The 24,868-nt window shown below is 37.3% G+C and overlaps 1 protein-coding gene across 1 annotated transcript in view; it reads right to left on the bottom strand.

Moving 5' to 3' along the window:
* Positions 1-2,225: 2,225 nt before the first annotated feature.
* The window catches only part of smyd4 (SET and MYND domain containing 4), a 48,870-nt gene continuing 26,227 nt past the window's right edge, over positions 2,226-24,868 (bottom strand). The window contains exons 4-10 of the mRNA XM_061931298.2: positions 22,397-23,162; positions 22,122-22,325; positions 21,888-22,054; positions 13,065-13,200; positions 3,716-3,820; positions 3,525-3,648; positions 2,226-3,451 (exon numbers count right to left, since the gene is read on the bottom strand). Of these exons, the coding sequence (XP_061787282.2) occupies positions 3,310-3,451; positions 3,525-3,648; positions 3,716-3,820; positions 13,065-13,200; positions 21,888-22,054; positions 22,122-22,325; positions 22,397-23,162 (1,644 nt within the window). The 3' untranslated portion in view covers positions 2,226-3,309. The remainder of the gene's footprint in view (positions 3,452-3,524; positions 3,649-3,715; positions 3,821-13,064; positions 13,201-21,887; positions 22,055-22,121; positions 22,326-22,396; positions 23,163-24,868) is intronic.

The following is a 24,868-nucleotide window of genomic DNA, read 5'->3' as shown; positions in this document are numbered from 1 at the left end:
CTAACTGTTAGCATGCTAACATTTTTAAACTCATTTTACACTTTTTTGCAAACATTCTCCTAGCTCTTTCCTGCTTTGTCACTGCTAAAACCATAACATATTAAAGTATATTAAATATTACAGTGACACTAATGCTAACTGTTAGCGTGCTAACAATTTTACACTCTTTTTTTTTAGCTCATTTTGCAAACATATTCCTAGCCCCTTCCTGCCAGTCACTGTTAAAACCGTAGCATATTAAATTATATTGCATTTTAGATTGACATTAATGCTAACTGTTAGCATGCTAACATTTTTAAACTCATTTTACACTCTTTTGCAAACATTCTCCTAGCCCCTTCCTGCTTTGTCACTGCTAAAACCATAGCATATTAAAGTATATTAAATATTACAGTGACACTAATGCTAACTGTTAGCGTGCTAACATTTTTACCTAATTTTACACTCTTTTTTTTAGCTCATTTTGCAAACATATTCCTAGCCCCTTACTGCTCCGTAACTGCTAAAAACATAGCATATTAAATATTACAGTGACACTAATGCTAACTGTTAGCATGCTAACGTTTTTAACTCATCTTACACTTTTTTTTGCAAACATATTCCTAGCCCCTTCCTGCGCCATAACTGCTTAAAAAAATAGCATATTAAATATTACAGTGACACTAATGCTAACTGTTAGCATGCTAACGTTTTTAACTCATTTTACACTTTTTTGGCAAACATATTCCTAGCCAATTCCTGCTCTGTTACTGCTAAAACACAGCATATTAAAGTATATGGAATGTTACAGTGACACTATTGCTAACTGTTAGCGTGCTAACGTTTTTACCTAATTTTACACTCTTTTTTTTTTTTTTTAGCTCATTTTGCAAACATATTCCTAGCCCCCTCCTGTCCGTCACTGTTAAAACCGTAGCATATTAAATTATATTGAATATTAGATTGACACTAATGCTAACTGTTAGCATGCTAACATTTTAAACTCATTTTACACTTTTTTTTTTTGCAAACATATTCCTAGCCCCTTCCTGCTCCATCACTGCTAAACAATAGCATATTAAATATTTGTGACACTAATGCTAACTGCTAGCATGCTAACGTTTTTAACTAAGTTCACACTTTATTGCAAATATATTCGTAGCCCCTTCCTGCTCTGTCACTGCTAAAACACAGCTTATTAAAGTATATTGAATGTTACAGTGACACTAATGCTAACTGTTAGCATGCTAACGTTTTTGACTAATTTTACCCCTTTTTTTTGCAAACATATTCCTAGCCCCTTCCTGCTCCATCACTGCTAAAAAAAATAGAATATTAAACATTACAGTGACAGTAATGCTAACTGTTAGCATGCTAACATTTTTAACTCATTTTACATTGTATTGTATATTGTTTAGTGTTCTTGTAGGAACATCAACCTTCATCCACTTCCTTCTTTGCCCTGACCTGAGCCAAGAAGACCAGAGGACTTGATCCGGTATTCTTTGGTCCTCTGTGACCACTTCCACAAATGCAAATGTGTGACGTGACTGACCTGCGAGGACCTCAGCAGCTCTCGGCCGCCCGAGCGTGAAATTGCACGTCGCAGTCGGAAGGACGGCCGCTGCCCTCTAAAGGTCAAAGTGCGGGCTCTGTGTCGGCACGGTTACGCCTCCATCAGGGATTAGCACCGGCGTGAAATGAGGCTGGACGCTCAGAGAGCGCCGTGATGCGCTTTTATTGTGAAAGTTACTGACTGTACAGTCAAACACTCCTCCATGGCGCCCAGCTCCTGGACTTTTATTGTGAAAGTTACTGCAAGATGGCGTACGACTGGCGTAAACACTTCTCAATGGCGCCCAGCTCCTGGACTTTTATTGTGAAAGTTACTGATTGTTCAGTCAAACACTCCTCCATGGCGCCCAGCTCCTGGACTTTTATTGTGAAAGCTACTGCAAGATGGCGGACGACTGGCGTAAACGCTCCTCCATGGCGCCCAGCTCCTGGACTTTTATTGTGAAAGTTACGGCAAGATGGCGGACGAGTGGCGTAAACACTCCTCCATGGCGCCCAGCTCCTGAACTTTTATTGTGAAAGTTACTGCAAGAAGGCGGACGAGTGGTGTAAACACTCCTCCATGGCGCCCAGCTCCTGGACTTTTATTGTGAAAGTTACGGCAAGATGGCGGATGAGTGGCGTAAACACTCCTCCAAGGCGCCCAGCTCCTGGACTTTTATTGTGAAAGTTACTACAAGAAGGCGGACGAGTGGCGTAAACACTCCTCCATGGCGCCCAGCTCCTGGACTTTTATTGTGAAAGTTACTGCAAGATGGTGGACGAGTGGCGTAAACACTCCTCCATGGTGCCCAGCTCCTGGACTTTTATTGTGAAAGTTACTCTAAGGTGGCGGACGACTGGCGTAAACGCTCCTCCATGGCGCCCATTTCCTGGACTTTTATTGTGAAAGTTACTTACTGTTCAGTCAAACACTACTCCATGGCGCCCAGCTCCTGGACTTTTATTGTGAAAGTTACGGCAAGATGGCGGATGAGTGGCGTAAACACTCCTCCATGGCGCCCAGCTCCTGGACTTTTATTGTGAAAGTTACTCACTGTTCAGTCAAACACTCCTCCATGGCGCCCAGCTCCTGGACTTTTATTGTGAAAGTTACTGCAAGACGGTGGACGAGTGGCGTAAACACTCCTCCATGGCGCCCAGCTCCTGGACTTTTATTGTGAAAGTTACTCACTGTTCAGTCAAACACTCCTCCATGGCGCCCAGCTCCTGGACTTTTATTGTGAAAGTTACGGCAAGATGGTGGACGAGTGGCGTAAACACTCCTCCATGGCGCCCAGCTCCTGGACTTTTATTGTGAAAGTTACTGATTGTTTAGTCAAACACTCCTCCATGGCGCCCAGCTCCTGGACTTTTATTGTGAAAGTTACTGACTGTTCAGTCAAACACTCCTCCATGGCGCCCAGCTCTTGGACTTTTATTGTGAAAGTTACTCACTGTTCAGTCAAACACTACTCCATGGCGCCCAGCTCCTGGACTTTTATTGTGAAAGTTACGGCAAGATGGTGGACGAGTGGCGTAAACACTCCTCCATGGCGCCCAGCTCCTGGACTTTTATTGTGAAAGTTACTGATTGTTTAGTCAAACACTCCTCCATGGCGCCCAGCTCCTGGACTTTTATTGTGAAAGTTACTGACTGTTCAGTCAAACACTCCTCCATGGCGCCCAGCTCTTGGACTTTTATTGTGAAAGTTACTCACTGTTCAGTCAAACACTCCTCCATGGCGCCCAGCTCCTGGACTTTTATTGTGAAAGTTACTGCAAGACGGTGGACGAGTGGCGTAAACACTCCTCCATGGCGCCCAGCTCCTGGACCTCAGCACAGTGGGGGCCACAGTGGCGGCAGAGGAGGCGGCGTGCTTCGGGGATGACGGCGAGGGCGGAGCTTGTGGCGGCGCTGTGAGTGAGAAGGAACATCAACTCCTACAAATGTTGCTTGAAACAAAAAAACAAGAAAATGGCGGACTGACCCGTTAAAGTGCAGTTGAGCTAACTTGAAAAGTTGGCGAGCCTTTTCCACGCTCTCCTCCCCGAACTGGGCGCCGATGGCGGCGGCGCTGCGCTCCACGTGGGCGGCTGCACGGCGCCACTGGCCTGCGGGGACAAACAGGAAGTGGGCTTATAAGGCTCTTGACCCCATTAGAGCGCCATCAACACCCACCCATTGTGGCGTGCGCCCTCGCCATGGCGTCCGCCAGCTGGCCCTGGAGGGGGTGTGTCTCCGCCAGCATCCCGTCTGACTTCTCCAGCAGCACCAGGGCCTCACCTGGCGGGAACGGGAGAGGAAGTTGAGGATTAGGGACCGGTACCGGTACTGGTACTGGTACCAAACATGAACGTTGTTGTTTACACATTAACAACCTTTTTATTCTTATGTAATAGTGAGACTTTTAACTTGCTAAAATGCTAACGTTAGCATGCTAGCATAACTTTAGCTGTTTTCACACTTTTTCGCTCATTTTGCAGTTGTACATTTTAGTCATAACTTGACACATGCTAACTGTTAGCACACTAACTTTTTGGGCTAATTTTACAGTCTTATACCTAAGAAACATAACTTGGTACGTGACTCATGCTAACTGTTAGCATGCTAATTTTTTTAACTAATTCAACACTTCTTTTTTTTTTCTTACTAATTTTGCAGCTGTACACCTAAGAGTCAAATAACTTGGTACGTGACACATACTAACATTAGCATTTTAAAATGCTAACTTTTTTTTTTTTTTTTTTTTAGCTAATTCTAAACTTTTTTTAAAGTTAATTTTGCAGCTGTACATCTAAGAGTCAAATAACTTGGTATGTGACACATGCTAACATTAGCATTTTAATATGCTAACTTTTAATTTTTATATTTTTTTAGCTAATTTTAAACTTTTTTTAAGTAAATTTTGCAGCTGTACACCTAAGGGTCAAACAACTTGGTACGTGACACATGCTAACATTAGCATTTTAAAATGATACTTTTTTTTTTTTTTTTTTAGCTAATTCTAAACATTTTTTAAGTTAATTTTGCAGCTGTACACCTAAGAGTCAAATAACTTGGTACGTGACACATGCTAACATTAGCATTTTAATATACTAACTTTTTTTTTGTGGCTAATTTTAAACTTTTTTTTAAGTTAATTTTGCAGCTGTACACCTAAGAGTCAAATAACTTGGTACGTGACACATGCTAACATTAGCATTTTGATATGCTAACTTTTAATTTTTATATTTTTTTAGCTAATTTAAAACTTTTTTTAAGTAAATTTTGCAGCTGTACACCTGAGAGTCAAATAACTTGGTACGTGACACATGCTAACATTAGCATTTTGATATGCTAACTTTTAATTTTTATATTTTTTTAGCTAATTTAAAACTTTTTTTAAGTTAATTTTGCAGCTGTACACCTATGAGTCAAATAACTTGGTACGTGACACATGCTAACATTAGCATTTTAAAATGCTAACTTTTTTTTTTTAGCTAATTCTAAACTTTTTTTAAGTTAATTTTGCAGCTGTACATCTAAGAGTCAAATAACTTGGTACGTGACACATGCTAACATTAGCATTTTGATATGCTAACTTTTAATTTTTATATTTTTTTAGCTAATTTAAAACTTTTTTTAAGTAAATTTTGCAGCTCTACACCAAAGAGTCAAATAACTTGGTACGTGACACATGCTAACATTAGCATTTTGATATGCTAACTTTTAATTTTTATATTTTTTTAGCTAATTTAAAACTTTTTTAAAGTTAATTTTGCAGCTGTACACGTAAGAGTCAAATAACTTGGTACGTGACACATGCTAACATTAGCATTTTAATATGCTAACTTCTTTTTTTTTTTTTTTTAGCAAATTTTAAACTTTTTTTAAGTTAATTTTGCAGCTGTACACCTAAGAGTTATATAACTTGGTACATGACACATATTAATGTTAGCACACTAACTTTTGGGGATAATTTTACAGTCTTATACCTAAGAAAAAAAACATGGTACGTGACTCATGCTAACTGTTAGCATGCTAACTTTTTAAACTAATTCAACACTTTTTTTTTTTTCTTACTAATTTTGCAGCTGTACACCTAAGAGTCAAATAACTTGGTACGTGACACATGCTAAAATTAGCATTTTAATATGCTAACTTTGTTTAAAAAAAAATTAAAGCTAATTTTAAACTTTTTTTAAGTTTATTTTGCAGCTGTACACTTAAGAGTCAAATAACTTGGTACGTGACACATGCTAACATTAGCATTTTAATATGCTAACTTTTTTTTTTTTTAGCTAATTTAAACTTTTTTTAAGTTAATTTTGCAGCTGTACACCTAGGAGTTATATAACTTGGTACGTGATACATGTTAATGTTAGCATGTTATATGCTAACTTTTTTTTAAAAACACATTTTGTATGTATGTGTGTATGCTAACTTTTTAAACTAATTTAACACTTTTTTAAAACTAATTTTGCAGCTTTACACCTAAGAGTCAAATAACTCGGTATGTGACACATGCTAACATTAGCATTTTAATATGCTAACTTTTTATTTATTTATTTTTAGCTCATTTTAAACTTTTTTAAGTTAATTTTGCTTAACTTCGTACATGACAAACTAACATTGGTATTTTAAAGCAAACTTTTTTTTTTTTATAGATCATTTCAAACATTTTTAAAGTTAATTTTGCAGCTGTACACCTAAGAGTCAAATAACTTGGTACATGACACATGCTATCATTAGCATTTTAATATGCTAACTTAGTTTTTTTTTTTAAATTAAGCTAGTTTTAAACTTTTTTTAAGTTAACTTTGCAGCTGTACACCTAAGAGTCAAATAACTGGGTACGTGACACATGCTAACATTAGCATTTTAATATGCTAACTTCTTTTTTTTTTTCCAGCTAATTTTAAACTTTTTTTAAGTTAATTTTGCAGCTTTACACCTAAGAGTTATATAACATAGTATGTGACACATGTTAATGTTAGCACACTAACTTTTTGGGCTAATTTTACAGTCTAACTGTTAGCATGCTAACTTTTTAAACTAATTTAACACTTTTTTTTAAACTAATTTTGCAGCTGTACATTTAAGAGTCAAATAACTTGGTATGTGACACATGCTAACATTAGCATTTTAATATGCTAACTTTTTATTTTATTTTTATAGCAAATTTTAAACTTTTTTAAGTGAATTTTGCATGTTGCATGCTAATGGTAGCATGTTATATGCTAACTTTTTTTTTTAAACACATTTGGTATGTGTGTGTGTATGTGCATGCTAACTTTTTAAACTAATTTAACACTTTTTTTAAACTAATTTTGCAGCTGTACACCTAAGAGTCAAATAACTTGGTACGTGACACATGCTAAGATTAGCCTTTTTAATATACTAAACTTTTTTTTGTGGCTAATTTTAAACTTTTTTTTATGTTAATTTTGCAGCTGTACACCTAAGAGTCAAATAACTTGGTACGTGACACATGCTAACATTAGCATTTTAATATGCTAACTTTTAATTTGTATATTTTTTTAGCTAATTTTTAAACTTTTTTAAAGCAAATTTTGCAGCTGTACACCTAAGGGTCAAACAACTTGGTACGTGACACATGCTAACATTAGCATTTTAAAATGCTAACTTTTTTTTTTTTTTTTTAGCTAATTCTAAACTTTTTTTAAGTTAATTTTGCAGCTGTACACCTAAGTGTCAAATAACTTGGTACGTGACACATGCTAACATTAGCATTTTAATATGCTAACTTTTAATTTTTATATTTTTTTAGCTAATTTTTAAACTTTTTTAAAGCAAATTTTGCAGCTGTACACCTAAGGGTCAAACAACTTGGTACGTGACACATGCTAACATTAGCATTTTAAAATGCTAACTTTTTTTTTTTTTTTTTAGCTAATTCTAAACTTTTTTTAAGTTAATTTTGCAGCTGTACACCTAAGTGTCAAATAACTTGGTACGTGACACATGCTAACATTAGCATTTTAATATGCTAACTTTTAATTTTTATATTTTTTTAGCTAATTTTTAAACTTTTTTTAAGTAAATTTTGCAGCTGTACACCTAAGGGTCAAACAACTTGGTACGTGACACATGCTAACATTAGCATTTTAAAATGCTAACTTATTATTTATTTTTTTTTAGCAAATTTTAAACTTTTTTTAAGTTAATTTTGCAGCTGTACACCTAAGAGTTATATAACTTGGTACATGACACATATTAATGTTAGCACACTAACTTTTGGGGATAATTTTACAGTCTTATACCTAAGAAAAAAAACGTGGTACGTGACTCATGCTAACTGTTAGCATGCTAACTTTTTTAACTAATTCAACACTTCTTTTTTTTTCTTACTAATTTTGCAGCTGTGCACCTAAGAGTCAAATAACTTGGTACGTGACACATGCTAACATTAGCATTTTAATATGCTAACTTTTTTTAAATAATTTTTTTTAGCTAATTTTGCAGCTTTACACCTAAGAGTTATATAACTTGGTACATGACACATGCTAATGTTAGCACACTAACTTTTTGGGCTAATTTTACAGTCTAACTGTTAGCATGCTAACTTTTTAAACTAATTTAACACTTTTTTGCAGCTGTACATTTAAGAGTCAAATAACTTGGTATGTGACACATGCTAACATTAGCATTTTAACATGCTAACTTTTTATTTTATTTTTATAGCAAATTTTAAACTTTTTTAAAGTTAATTTTGCATGTTGCATGCTAATATTAGCATGTTATATGCTAACTTTTTTTTTTTAAACACATTTGGTATGTATGTGTGTATGCTAACTTTTTAAACTAATTTAACACTTTTTTTAAACTAATTTTGCAGCTGTACACCTAAGAGTCTAATAACTCGGTACGTGACACATGCTAACATTAGCATTTTAATATACTAACTTTTTTTATTTTTTTTTATTTTAAACTTTTTAAGTTAATTTTGCAGCTTTACACCTAAGAGTTATATAACTTGGTACATGACACATGCTAATGTTAGCACACTAACTTTTTGGGCTAATTTTACAGTCTAACTGTTAGCATGCTAACTTTTTAAACTAATTTAACACTTTTTTTTCCAACTAATTTTGCAGCTGTACATTTAAGAGTCAAATAACTTGGTATGTGACACATGCTAACATTAGCATTTTAACATGCTAACTTTTTATTTTATTTTTATAGCAAATTTTAAACTTTTTTTAAGTGAATTTTGCATGTTGCATGCTAATGGTAGCATGTTATATGCTAACTTTTTTTTTAAACACATTTGGTATGTGTGTGTGTATGTGCATGCTAACTTTTTAAACTAATTTAACACTTTTTTTAAAACTAATTTTGCAGCTGTACACCTAAGAGTCAAATAACTTGGTATGTGACACATGCTAACATTAGCATTTTAATATGCTAACTTTTAATTTTTATATTTTTTTAGCTAATTTTAAACTTTTTTAAAGTAAATTTTGCAGCTGTACACCTAAGGGTCAAACAACTTGGTACGTGACACATGCTAACATTAGCATTTTAAAATGCTAACTTTTTTTTTTTTTTAGCTAATTCTACACTTTTTTTAAGTTAATTTTGCAGCTGTACATCTAAGAGTCAAATAACTTGGTACGTGACACATGCTAACATTAGCATTTTAATATGCTAACTTTTCATTTTTATATATTTTTCGCTAATTTTAAACTTTTTTTAAGTAAATTTTGCAGCTGTACACCTAAGGGTCAAACAACTTGGTACGTGACACATGCTAACATTAGCATTTTAAAATGCTAACTGTTTTTTTTTTTTTTTTAGATAATTCTAAACTTTTTTGAAGTTAATTTTGCAGCTGTACACCTAAGAGTCAAATAACTTGGTACGTGACACATGCTAACATTAGCATTTTAATATGCTAACTTCTTTTTTTTTTTTTTTAAGTAAATTTTAAACTTTTTTTAAGTTAATTTTGCAGCTGTACACCTAAGAGTTATATAACTTGGTACATGACACATATTAATGTTAGCACACTAACTTTTGGGGATAATTTTACAGTCTTATACCTAAGAAACAAAACTTGGTGCATGACTCATGCTAACTGTTAGCATGCTAACTTTTAAACTAATTTTGCAGCTGTACACCTAATAGTCAAATAACTTGGCACGTGACACATGCTAACATTAGCATTTTAAAATGCAAATTTTTTTTTTTTTTTTTTTAGCTAATTCTAAACTTTTTTAAAGTAAATTTTGCAGCTGTACACCTAAGAGTCAAATAACTTGGTACGTGACACATGCTAACATTAGCATTTTGATATGCTAACTTTTAATTTTTATATTTTTTTAGCTAATTTAAAACTTTTTTTAAGTAAATTTTGCAGCTGTACACTTAAGGATCAAACAACTTGGTACGTGACACATGCTAACATTAGCATTTTAAAATGCTAACTTTTTTTTTTTTTTAGCTAATTCTAAACTTTTTTTATGTTAATTTTGCAGCTGTACATTTAAGAGTCAAATAACTTGGTATGTGACACATCCTAACATTAGCATTTTAATATGCTAACTTTTAATTTTTATATTTTTTTAGCTAATTTTAAACTTTTTTAAAGTAAATTTTGCAGCTGTACACCTAAGGGTCAAACAACTTGGTACGTGACACATGCTAACATTAGCATTTTAAAATGTTAACTTTTTTTTTTTAGCTAATTCTAAACTTTTTTTAAGTTAATTTTGCAGCTGTACACCTACGAGTCAAATAACTTGGTACGTGACACATGCTAACATTAGCATTTTAATATGCTAACTTCTTTTTTTTTTTTTTTTTTTTAGCAAATTAAAAAAAAAAATTAAGTTAATTTTGCAGCTGTACACCTAAGAGTTATATAACTTGGTACATGACACATATTAATGTTAGCACTAACTTTTGGGGATAATTTTACAGTCTTATACCTAAGAAACAAAACTTGGTGCATGACTCATGCTAACCGTTAGCATGCTAACTTTTAAACTAATTATGCAGCTGTACACCTAAGAGTCAAATAACTTACTAATTTTGCAGCTGTACACCTAATAGTCAAATAACTTGGCACGTGACACATGCTAACATTAGCATTTTAATATGCAAACTTTTTTTAATTTATTTTTTAAGCTATTTTTAAACTTTTTAAAGTTAATTTTGCAGCTGTACACCTAAGAGTTATATAACTTGGTACGTGACACATGTTAATGTTAGCATGCTCTATGCTAAAAAAAATGTTTTAAACAAATTTTACATAAAATTTTTCAGTTAATTTTGTAGTTGTACATTTTAGTCATAATTTGGTACGTGACACAAGCTAACTTTTTGGGCTAATTTTACAGTCTTATACCTAAGAAACATATAACTTGGTACGTGGCACATGCTAACGTTAGCATGTTAACTTAATTAGCAAATTTTACACTTTATTTTTAGCTGTGCACCTAAGAGTCACATTACTTGGTACGTGACACATGCTAACATTAGCATTTTAAAATGCTAACTTTTTTTTTTTTTTTTTAGCTAATCCTAAACTTTTTTTAAGTTAATTTTGCAGCTGTACACCTACGAGTCAAATAACTTGGTACGTGACACATGCTAACATTAGCATTTTGATATGCTAACTTTTAATTTTTATATTTTTTTAGCTAATTTAAAACTTTTTTTAAGTAAATTTTGCAGCTGTACACTTAAGGATCAAACAACTTGGTACGTGACACATGCTAACATTAGCATTTTAAAATGCTAACTTTTTTTTTTTTTTAGCTAATTCTAAACTTTTTTTATGTTAATTTTGCAGCTGTACATTTAAGAGTCAAATAACTTGGTATGTGACACATGCTAACATTAGCATTTTAATATGCTAACTTTTAATTTTTATATTTTTTTAGCTAATTTTAAACTTTTTTAAAGTAAATTTTGCAGCTGTACACCTAAGGGTCAAACAACTTGGTACGTGACACATGCTAACATTAGCATTTTAAAATGTTAACTTTTTTTTTTTAGCTAATTCTAAACTTTTTTTAAGTTAATTTTGCAGCTGTACACCTACGAGTCAAATAACTTGGTACGTGACACATGCTAACATTAGCATTTTAATATGCTAACTTCTTTTTTTTTTTTTTTTTTAGCAAATTAAAAAAAAAAATTAAGTTAATTTTGCAGCTGTACACCTAAGAGTTATATAACTTGGTACATGACACATATTAATGTTAGCACTAACTTTTGGGGATAATTTTACAGTCTTATACCTAAGAAACAAAACTTGGTGCATGACTCATGCTAACCGTTAGCATGCTAACTTTTAAACTAATTATGCAGCTGTACACCTAAGAGTCAAATAACTTACTAATTTTGCAGCTGTACACCTAATAGTCAAATAACTTGGCACGTGACACATGCTAACATTAGCATTTTAATATGCAAACTTTTTTTAATTTATTTTTTAAGCTATTTTTAAACTTTTTAAAGTTAATTTTGCAGCTGTACACCTAAGAGTTATATAACTTGGTACGTGACACATGTTAATGTTAGCATGCTCTATGCTAAAAAAAATGTTTTAAACAAATTTTACATAAAATTTTTCAGTTAATTTTGTAGTTGTACATTTTAGTCATAATTTGGTACGTGACACACGCTAACTTTTTGGGCTAATTTTACAGTCTTATACCTAAGAAACATATAACTTGGTACGTGGCACATGCTAACGTTAGCATGTTAACTTAATTAGCAAATTTTACACTTTATTTTTAGCTGTGCACCTAAGAGTCACATTACTTGGTACGTGACACATGCTAACATTAGCATTTTAAAATGCTAACTTTTTTTTTTTTTTTTTAGCTAATCCTAAACTTTTTTTAAGTTAATTTTGCAGCTGTACACCTACGAGTCAAATAACTTGGTACGTGACACATGCTAACATTAGCATTTTAATATGTTAACTTCTTTTTTTTTTTTTTTTTTTTTTTAGCAAATTTTAAACTTTTTTAAAGTTAATTTTGCAGCTGTACACCTAAGAGTTATATAACTTGGTACATGACACATATTAATGTTAGCACACTAACTTTTGGGGATAATTTTACAGTCTAATACCTAAGAAACAAAACTTGGTACATGACTCATGCTAACTGTTAGCATGCTAACTTTTAAACTAATTTTGCAGCTGTACACCTAAGAGTCAAATAACTTACTAATTTTGCAGCTGTACACCTAATAGTCAAATAACTTGGCACGTGACACATGCTAACATTAGCATTTTAATATGCTAACTTTTTTTTTTTTTTTTTTTTTTTAAGCTAATTTTAAACTTTTTAAAAGTTAATTTTGCAGCTGTACACCTAAGAGTTATATAACTTGGTACGTGACACATGTTAATGTTAGCATGCTATATGCTAAAAAAAATGTTTTAAACAAATTTTACATAAAATTTATTATTGTATTTATACAATATCACTATTACTACATTACCTTCATCCCTAATGAGGATGCTCCTGAGGGAAGAAAGGTAGACTGGTAGACGGGGACTCACCTGGTCTCTGCTTCTCCATGAGGTCCACGGCCAAGTCCAAGTCCTGCTGGACCTCCTGCAGCCTGCGCGTCACCTCGGAGGACGACACCAGGCAGCCGCAAGACGAGCATTTCAAGTCTCCTCCTGCGTCCTTCATCTGGAGATAGAAGAACAGCACGGTGGTCTTGTGGTTATCAAGGCTGTGCCTCGCAGCAAGAAGGTTGTGGGTTTGAATCTGAAGGCTCTAAAACAGGAATGTCAAAACATTTCCCACCGAGGATTAAATAGTAACAAAAAATCAGATTTAGACTATTTGAAATGTTTTCAAACATGCGGAAAAAAAAGTATATATTATTATTATTATTTTTAATGGTATTATCGGAATTAATATTATTATTATTATTAATTGTATTATCAGAGTGAATATTATTATTATTATTATTATTATTATTAATGGTATTATCGGAAGTATGATTGTCAAAAGTACAACAGTGATTATTATTATTATTTTAATTATTAATGGTGTGGTGACACATAATATATTGTGGTGGGCAACATAAAATAAAGTGGTGGGCCATGTAAAAAAAAAAATGGGTTAGACCATATAAAATGATGTGAGGGGAGACTTAAAATAAAGGTGTAGGCCAAATAAAATCAAGTGGTGGACCACATGAAATGATGTGGCGGCACACATGACATACAGTGGCAGGCCACATAAAATAACGTGGTGGACCATATACCATTATGTTGCAGGCCACCATAAAGAAAGTGGTAGGCCATTAAATAAATTGGTGGACCACATAAAATAATGTGGTGGGCCATTTAAATAAATTGGTGGGCCACATGAAATAACGTGGTGTGCCATTTAAAGTAAAGTGATAGGCCGAACAAAATCCAGTGGTGAACCACAGGAAATTATGTGGTGGGACACATAACAATGTGGCTTGCCACATAAAATAAAGTGGAGGACTACTTAAAACAAAGTGATAGGCCAAATAAAATAAAGTCGTGGACGATATGAAACGATGTGGTGGGCGAGGTAAAATAGAGTGGCGGACCACTTGAAATTATGTGGCGTTTGACTTACAATAAAGTGGCAGGCCACCTGAATTACGTAGCGGGCCGCTTAATATAACGTGGTGGACCACATGGAATGACATGACGAGGCCACCCTAAATGATGTGGCGGGCCAAATTTAAATGATGTCGCGGCCCACCTGAAATTATGTGGCTAACCACATCCGATGGTGTGGCGTGCAATGATGTGGCAGACCAATTAAATGATGTGGCAGACCAATCAAATGAAGTGGCAGACCAATTAAATGAAGTGGCAGACCAATCAAATGATATGGCAGACCAGTTAAATGATGTGGCAGACCAGTTAAATGATGTGGCAGACCAGTTAAATGATGTGGCAGACCAATTAAATGATGTGGCAGACCAATTAAATGATGTGGCAGACCAATTAAATGATGTGGCAGACCAATTAAATAATGTGGCAGACCAATCAAATGATGTGGCAGACCAATCAAATGATGTGGCAGACCAATCAAATGATGTGGCAGACCAATCAAATGATGTGGCAGACCAATCAAATGACGTGGCAGACCAATCAAATGACGTGGCAGACCAATCAAATGATGTGGCAGACCAATCAAATGATGTGGCAGACCAATCAAATGATGTGGCAGACCAATTAAATGATGTGGCAGACTAATCAAATGATGTGGCAGACCAATTAAATGATGTGGCAGACCAATTAAATGATGTGGCAGACCAATTAAATGATGTGGCAGACCAATTAAATGATGTGGCAGACCAATTAAATGATGTGGCAGACCAATCAAATGATGTGGCAGACTAATCAAATGATGTGGCAGACCAATCAAATGATGTGGCAGACTAATCAAATGATGTGGCAGACCAATCAAATGACGTGGCAGACTAATTAAATTATGTGGCAGACCAATCAAATGATGTGGCAGACCAATTAAATGATGTGGCAGACCAATTAAATGATGTGGCAGACCAATTAAATGATGTGGCAGACTAATCAAATGATGTGGCAGACTAATCAAATGATGTGGCAGACCAATTAAATGATGTGGCAGACCAATTAAATGATGTGGCAGACTAATCAAATGATGTGGCAGACCAATCAAATGATGTGGCAGACCAATCAAATGATGTGGCAGACCAATTAAATGATGTGGCATACTAATTAAATGATGTGGCAGACTAATCAAATGACGTGGCAGACCAATTAAATGATGTGGCAGACTAATTAAATTATGTGGCAGACCAATTAAATGATGTGGCAGACTAATCAAATGATGTGGCAGACTAATCAAATGATGTGGCAGACCAATTAAATTATGTGGCAGACCAATTAAATTATGTGGCAGACCAATTAAATGATGTGGCAGACTAATCAAATTATGTGGCAGACTAATCAAATGTTGTGGCAGACCTATTAAATTATGTGGCAGACCAATTAAATGATGTGGCAGACCAATTAAATGATGTGGCAGACCAATTAAATGATGTGGCAGACCGATTAAATGATGTGACAGACCGATTAAATGATGTGGCAGACCGATTAAATGATGTGGCAGACCGATTAAATGATGTGGCAGACCGATTAAATGATGTGGCAGACCGATTAAATGATGTGGCAGACCAATTAAATGATGTGGTAGACCAATTAAATGATGTGGCAGACCAATCAAATGATGTGGCAGACCAATCAAATGACGTGGCAAACTAATCAAATGACGTGGAAAACTAATCAAATGACGTGGCAGACTAATCAAATGAAGTGGCAGACCAATTAAATGATGTGGCAGACCAACCAAATGATGTGGCAGACCAATCAAATGATGTGGCAGACCAATCAAATGATGTGGCAGACCAATCAAATGATGTGGCAGACCAATCAAATGATGTGGTAGACCAATCAAATGATGTGGCAGACCAATCAAATGATGTGGCAGACCAATCAAATAATGTGGCAGACCAATCAAATAATGTGGCAGACCAATCAAATGATGTGGCAGACCAATCAAATGATGTGGCAGACCAATCAAATGATGTGGCAGACCAATCAAATGATGTGGCAGACCAATTAAATGATGTGGCAGACCAATTAAATGACGTGGCAGACCAATTAAATGATGTGGCAGACTAATCAAATGATGTGGCAGACTAATCAAATGACGTGGCAGACCAATCAAATGATGTGGCAGACTAATCAAATTATGTGGCAGACTAATCAAATGTTGTGGCAGACCAATCAAATGATGTGGCAGACCAATTAAATGATGTGGCAGACCAATCAAATGATGTGGCAGACCAATCAAATGATGTGGCAGACTAATCAAATTATGTGGCATACTAATTAAATGATGTGGCAGACCAATCAAATGATGTGGCAGACCAATTAAATGATGTGGCAGACCAATTAAATGATGTGGCAGACCAATCAAATGATGTGGCAGACCAATTAAATGATGTGGCAGACCAATTAAATGATGTGGCAGACCAATTAAATGATGTGGCAGACCAATTAAATGATGTGGCAGACTAATCAAATGATGTGGCAGACTAATCAAATGACGTGGCAGACCAATTAAATGATGTGGCAGACCAATTAAATGACGTGGCAGACCAATCAAATGATGTGGCAGACCAATTAAATGATGTGGCAGACCAATCAAATGATGTGGCAGACCAATTAAATGATGTGGCAGACCAATTAAATGATGTGGCAGACTAATCAAATGATGTGGCAGACTAATCAAATGACGTGGCAGACCAATTAAATGATGTGGCAGACCAATTAAATGACGTGGCAGACCAATCAAATGATGTGGCAGACCAATTAAATGATGTGTCAGACCAATTAAATGATTTGGCAGACCAATTAAATGATGTGGCAGACCAATCAAATGACGTGGCAGACTAATTAAATAACGTGGCAGACCAATTAAATGATGTGGCAGACTAATTAAATAATGTGGCAGACTAATTAAATAATGTGGCAGACCAATTAAATGATGTGGCAGACTAATCAAATGATGTGGCAGACTAATCAAATGATGTGGCAGACTAATCAAATGAAGTGGCAGACCAATTAAATGATGTGGCAGACCAATCAAATGACGTGGCAGACCAATTAAATGATGTGTCAGACCAATTAAATGATGTGGCAGACCAATTAAATGTTGTGGCAGACCAATCAAATGATGTGGCAGACCAATTAAATAACGTGGCAGACCAATTAAATGATGTGGCAGACCAATTAAATGATGTGGTAGACCAATTAAATGATGTGGCAGACCAATCAAATGACGTGGCAGACCAATCAAATGACGTGGCAAACTAATCAAATGACGTGGAAAACTAATCAAATGACGTGGCAGACTAATCAAATGAAGTGGCAGACCAATTAAATGATGTGGCAGACCAACCAAATGATGTGGCAGACCAATCAAATGATGTGGCAGACCAATCAAATGATGTGGCAGACCAATCAAATGATGTGGCAGACCAATCAAATGATGTGGTAGACCAATCAAATGATGTGGCAGACCAATCAAATGATGTGGCAGACCAATCAAATAATGTGGCAGACCAATCAAATGATGTGGCAGACCAATCAAATGATGTGGCAGACCAATCAAATGATGTGGCAGACCAATCAAATGATGTGGCAGACCAATTAAATGATGTGGCAGACCAATTAAATGATGTGGCAGACCAATTAAATGATGTGGCAGACTAATCAAATGATGTGGCAGACTAATCAAATGACGTGGCAGACCAATTAAATGATGTGGCAGACCAATTAAATGATGTGGCAGACTAATCAAATTATGTGGCAGACTAATCAAATGTTGTGGCAGACCAATTAAATGATGTGGCAGACCAATCAAATGATGTGGCAGACCAATCAAATGATGTGGCAGACTAATCAAATTATGTGGCATACTAATTAAATGATGTGGCAGACCAATCAAATGATGTGGCAGACCAATTAAATGACGTGGCAGACCAATCAAATGATGTGGCAGACCAATTAAATGATGTGGCAGACCAATTAAATGATGTGGCAGACCAATTAAATGATGTGGCAGACTAATCAAATGATGTGGCAGACTAATCAAATGACGTGGCAGACCAATTAAATGATGTGGCAGACCAATTAAATGACGTGGCAGACCAATCAAATGATGTGGCAGACCAATTAAATGATGTGGCAGACCAATCAAATGATGTGGCAGACCAATTAAATGATGTGGCAGACCAATTAAATGATGTGGCAGACTAATCAAATGATGTGGCAGACTAATCAAATGACGTGGCAGACCAATTAAATGATGTGGCAGACCAATTAAATGACGTGGCAGACCAATCAAATGATGTGGCAGACCAATTAAATGATGTGGCAGACCAATCAAATGATGTGGCAGACCAATTAAATGATGTGTCAGACCAATTAAATGATTTGGCAGACCAATTAAATGATGTGGCAGACCAATCAAATGACGTGGCAGACTAATTAAATAACGTGTCAGACCAATTAAATGATGTGGCAGACTAATTAAATAATGTGGCAGACTAATTAAATAATGTGGCAGACCAATTAAATAATGTGGCAGACCAATTAAATGATGTGGCAGACTAATCAAATGATGTGGCAGACTAATCAAATGATGTGGCAGACTAATCAAATGATGTGGCAGACCAATTAAATGATGTGGCAGACCAATCAAATGACGTGGCAGACCAATTAAATGATGTGTCAGACCAATTAAATGATGTGGCAGACCAATTAAATGTTGTGGCAGACCAATCAAATGATGTGGCAGACCAATTAAATAATGTGGCAGACCAATTAAATGATGTGGCAGACCAATTAAATGATGTGGTAGACCAATTAAATGATGTGGCAGACCAATCAAATGATGTGGCAGACCAATCAAATGACGTGGCAAACTAATCAAATGACGTGGAAAACTAATCAAATGACGTGGCAGACTAATCAAATGAAGTGGCAGACCAATTAAATGATGTGGCAGACCAACCAAATGATGTGGCAGACCAATCAAATGATGTGGCAGACCAATCAAATGATGTGGCAGACCAATCAAATGATGTGGCAGACCAATCAAATGATGTGGTAGACCAATCAAATGATGTGGCAGACCAATCAAATGATGTGGCAGACCAATCAAATAATGTGGCAGACCAATCAAATGATGTGGCAGACCAATCAAATGATGTGGCAGACCAATCAAATGATGTGGCAGACCAATCAAATGATGTGGCAGACCAATTAAATGATGTGGCAGACCAATTAAATGATGTGGCAGACCAATTAAATGATGTGGCAGACTAATCAAATGATGTGGCAGACTAATCAAATGACGTGGCAGACCAATTAAATGATGTGGCAGACCAATTAAATGATGTGGCAGACTAATCAAATTATGTGGCAGACTAATCAAATGTTGTGGCAGACCAATTAAATGATGTGGCAGACCAATCAAATGATGTGGCAGACCAATCAAATGATGTGGCAGACTAATCAAATTATGTGGCATACTAATTAAATGATGTGGCAGACCAATCAAATGATGTGGCAGACCAATTAAATGATGTGGCAGACCAATCAAATGATGTGGCAGACCAATTAAATGATGTGGCAGACCAATTAAATGATGTGGCAGACCAATTAAATGATGTGGCAGACTAATCAAATGATGTGGCAGACTAATCAAATGACGTGGCAGACCAATTAAATGATGTGGCAGACCAATTAAATGACGTGGCAGACCAATCAAATGATGTGGCAGACCAATTAAATGATGTGGCAGACCAATCAAATGATGTGGCAGACCAATTAAATGACGTGGCAGACCAATTAAATGATGTGGCAGACTAATCAAATGATGTGGCAGACTAATCAAATGACGTGGCAGACCAATTAAATGATGTGGCAGACCAATTAAATGACGTGGCAGACCAATCAAATGATGTGGCAGACCAATTAAATGATGTGTCAGACCAATTAAATGATTTGGCAGACCAATTAAATGATGTGGCAGACCAATCAAATGACGTGGCAGACTAATTAAATAACGTGGCAGACCAATTAAATGATGTGGCAGACTAATTAAATAATGTGGCAGACTAATTAAATAATGTGGCAGACCAATTAAATGATGTGGCAGACTAATCAAATGATGTGGCAGACTAATCAAATGATGTGGCAGACTAATCAAATGATGTGGCAGACCAAATAAATGATGTGGCAGACCAATCAAATGACGTGGCAGACCAATTAAATGATGTGTCAGACCAATTAAATGATGTGGCAGACCAATTAAATGTTGTGGCAGACCAATCAAATGATGTGGCAGACCAATTAAATAATGTGGCAGACCAATTAAATAATGTGGCAGACCAATTAAATGATGTGGCAGACTAATCAAATGATGTGGCAGACCAATTAAATGACTTGGCAGATCAATTAAATGACGTGGCAGACTAATCAAATGATAGGGCAGACCAATTAAATGACGTGGCAGACTAATCAAATGATGTGGCAGACCAATCAAATGACGTGGCAGACTAATCAAATGACGTGGCAGACTAATCGAATGATGTGGCAGACTAATCGAATGATGTGGCAGACTAATCGAATGATGTGTCAGACCAATCGAATGATGTGGCAGACCAATCGAATGATGTGGCAGACCAATCGAATGATGTGGCAGACCAATTAGATGATGTGGCCGACTAATTAAATGATGTGGCCGACTAACTAAATGATGTGGCAGACCAATTAAATGATGTGGCAGACCAATTAAATGATGTGGCAGACCAATTAGATGATGTGGCCGACTAATTAAATGATGTGGCCGACTAACTAAATGATGTGGCAGACTAATTAAATGATGTGGCAGACTAATTAAATGATGTGGCAGACCAATTAAATGATGTGGCAGACCAATTAAATGATGTGGCAGACCAATTAGATGATGTGGCCGACTAATTAAATGATGTGGCCGACTAACTAAATGACGTGGCAGACTAATTAAATGATGTGGCCGACTAATTAAATGATGTGGCCGACTAACTAAATGATGTGGCAGACTAATTAAATGATGTGGCAGACCAATTAAATGATGTGGCAGACCAATTAAATGATGTGGCAGACTAATTAAATGATGTGGCAGACTAATTAAATGATGTGGCAGACTAATTAAATGATGTGGCAGACTAATTAAATGATGTGGCAGACTAATTAAATGATGTGGCAGACTAATTAAATGATGTGGCAGACCAATCAAATGATGTGGCAGACCAATCAAATGATGTGGCAGACCAATCAAATGATGTGGCAGACCAATCAAATGATGTGGCAGACCAATCAAATGATGTGGCAGACCAATTAAATGATGTGGCAGACTAATCAAATGATGTGGCAGACCAATTAAATAATGTGGCAGACCAATTAAATTATGTGGCAGACTAATCAAATGACGTGGCAGACTAATTAAATAATTTGGCAGACCAATTAAATGATGTGGCAGACTAATCAAATGATGTGGCAGACTAATCAAATGATGTGGCAAACCAATTAAATGATGTGGCAAACCAATTAAATGATGTGGCAAACCAATTAAATGATGTGGCAGACTAATCAAATGATGTGGCAGACTAATCAAATGATGTGGCAGACCACCTAGAATGGGTGGTGGGCCACTTGAAATGAGGTCTGGCCCCGGGCCTTGGGTTTGACACGGTGGCAAAGGGGTATGAGCGGTGCAGATCTTACCAGGGGGGAGTCCTTGCACTCAGCACACAGCAGTCCAGATGTTCCACCTTCACGCCGCACTTGCTCGTCCTCCGCCCGCACGCAGGCGCCGCACTCACACAGGAAGTAGTACTGCTCCAGCAGGAGGCGCCTGCGCTCCCTGGCGACCATCCTGCTGCTGTGGGGACCTGAGAGGACCAGGAGGTGAGGCCCCAAAATGTCCTCACCTTGTCGGCAGACCCTTTGCGTTCCTACCGTAGCAGTGCGTCACCTCTTGTCCAGGAGACACGCTTCGGGACGCCCGCACGGTGACGGCGACGCCGACGCCGGGTGGTTCCCCCACGCTGAACGCCAGGCTGGTGTTGGGACAGCAGGCGTGGTTGAGGAGACTCAGCGTGGGAAATAGGGCCGTGGCCACGCGCTCCTCCTGGCTGGACTGCACGGGAGCGTCCGACGGACCTGACCGGGCACAAAACGGGAAGTCGTCGGCGTCACAAACGACGTCCACGGGGGGGTTGGCGAGCGTTTACCTTGGTGCTGCAGCGTGATCACGGCCTGGGCGTTGCACCGCAGCTGCAGCAGGTGCCTCAGCGCCGCGCTTCCCAGCAGCCGCCATTCCGCGCCGCCGTCCCCGTCCCCGTCCCCGTCCAGCTCGAGGCTCAGCGTCGCCACGGTGACCGCGCACAGGAAGCGCATGTCGGGACTCTGGCGCGCCGAGTGGTGCAGGAGGCGGAACACGCGCGTGTAGGCGTAATCGGCGCACTCCGAGGACTCGGCGGCCGCACGGATGTTCTCCGCACCGGCCGTCAGCGCCACTCTCAGGGCGAGCTGCGACATCACGCCCGCCGCCTGCAGGCGTGGCCCCAGCGGACACTCCCAGCGGTGGTGTTCCTCCCAGGCCAGAGTCTGACAGGCGCTGGAACAGTAGCGGCTGTAGGCGCACCCCCGGCACGGCACCGGACGCAACGTTTGGATCAAACACCTGTGACAGCGCCTGCACTCGCGCCCAAACACCTTGCCGCCGGGGATGAGGACGCAGCCATAAGGCCTCTCGCTGAGGATCACCTCCCCCGCGGGTATTCCCTTGGCAGCCACCAGGTGGCGACCTTTCTTCGGGCTGACCTCAACGGCAGCGTGGGGGCTCAGCCCGGACGTGGGCGGTGCTGCAGGCGGCGCCGCCGGGGCGTCAGAGGGAGAAAGGTGCGCCACGCATTGTGTGCGGCGCTTCTCCAGCTTGTGTAGGAGGTGAGCGGGGTACTCGCTCCTCTTGGCTGCCTCCACGTCGTCAAGAGCTTCCTGCGACAAAAATGTAGGGTTTGCATGAAAATGTTGTGGTGGTGAGCTTGGAGTAATGGCGCCCTCTGCTGGTTAAGGAAGGGGTTACATGTTCAAACACATTTGTGCCATTATGGTTTAAAAGGGCTGTCAATCTTTGGCATACTTGCCAACCTTGAGACCTCCGATTTCGGGAGGTGGGGGGTGGGGGGCGTGGTCGGGGGGCGTGGTTAAGAGATATATATATATGTATAAGAAATACTTGACTTTCAGTGAATTCTAGCTATATATATATATATATATATATATATACATATATTTTATTACATATATATATATATATATGTATACATATGTATGTGTGGGAAAAAAAATCACAAGACTACTTCATCTCCCAAGCAACCCCCCTGTACCAAAAAGCACTTGATGAAAGCGGATACAATTTCACCCTCACCTATGAACCCACGCCAGGAAACCAGCCAAAAAAGAACAGAAAACGAAACAACATCATCTGGTACAACCCCCCATACAGCAAAAACGTCTCAACTAACATTGGCCACAAATTCCTCACTCTGATTGACAAACACTTCCCCAAAGGCAACACCCTAAGAAAAGTATTCAACAAGAACAACATTAAATTGAGCTACAGCTGTATGAACAATATACGACAAATTATCTCAAACCACAACAAAACAATTGCAAATGAGCCGTCGGCCCCCGGACAGAGCGACCCCAAAACCAACAAAGGCTGCAACTGCCGCAAGAAACCTGATTGCCCTCTCAACGGGGGGTGCTTACAAACATCAGTTGTCTACCAATCTAAGGTAATACGCAAGGACATTAACACATCCGACACATATGTAGGATTAACCGAGGGAGAATTCAAAACCAGATGGAACAATCACAAGGCTTCTTTCAGGAACAAAAACCTGCGGAATACCACAGAACTCAGCAAACACATTTGGGACCTCAAAGACAATAATGTTGAATATTCAATAACATGGCAAATTCTTGCATCCAGCACACCTTACAATAGTGGTAATAAAAGATGCAACCTATGCTTGAAAGAGAAACTGTTTATTATTTACCGTCCAGACCTGTCATCCCTCAACAAGCGCAGCAAAATTGTAACAACATGCCGCCATAGACGGAAACACCTCCTAGGTAACACATGAGCCAATCACCACGCCCCTAGGCCAGCCTGTACTCACCCACTCTGTGCCCTATATAAACCATGGTATGTGAATGCTCCCATTAAAATCTCCTGATGATTGAGGGTACCCCCCCTCATGAAACAGGCCTGTAGAGATGAAATAGTCTTGTGATTTTTTTCCCACACATACATACATATATATATATATATATATATATATATATATATATATATATATATATATATTTTATTACATATATATATATATGTATACATATATATGTATACATATATATATATATACATATATATATACATATATATATATATATATATATACAGTGGGGCAAAAAAGTATTTAGTCAGCCACCAATTGTGCAAGTTCTCCCACTTAAAATGATGACAGAGGTCTGTGATTTTCATCATAGGTACACTTCAACTGTGAGAGACAGAATGTGAAAAAAAAATCCAGGAATTCACATTGTAGGATTTTTAAAGAATTTATTTGTAAATTATGGTGGAGAATAAGTATTTGGTCAATAACAAAAATTCAACTCAATACTTTGTAATATAA

The sequence above is a fragment of the Nerophis lumbriciformis genome, linkage group LG37 (genome assembly GCF_033978685.3).
Source record: "Nerophis lumbriciformis linkage group LG37, RoL_Nlum_v2.1, whole genome shotgun sequence".
In the NCBI taxonomy this organism is placed as follows: domain Eukaryota; kingdom Metazoa; phylum Chordata; class Actinopteri; order Syngnathiformes; family Syngnathidae; genus Nerophis; species Nerophis lumbriciformis.
Note: the sequence above shows the minus strand (reverse complement) of the source record. Positions and strands in the feature narration are given on the sequence as shown.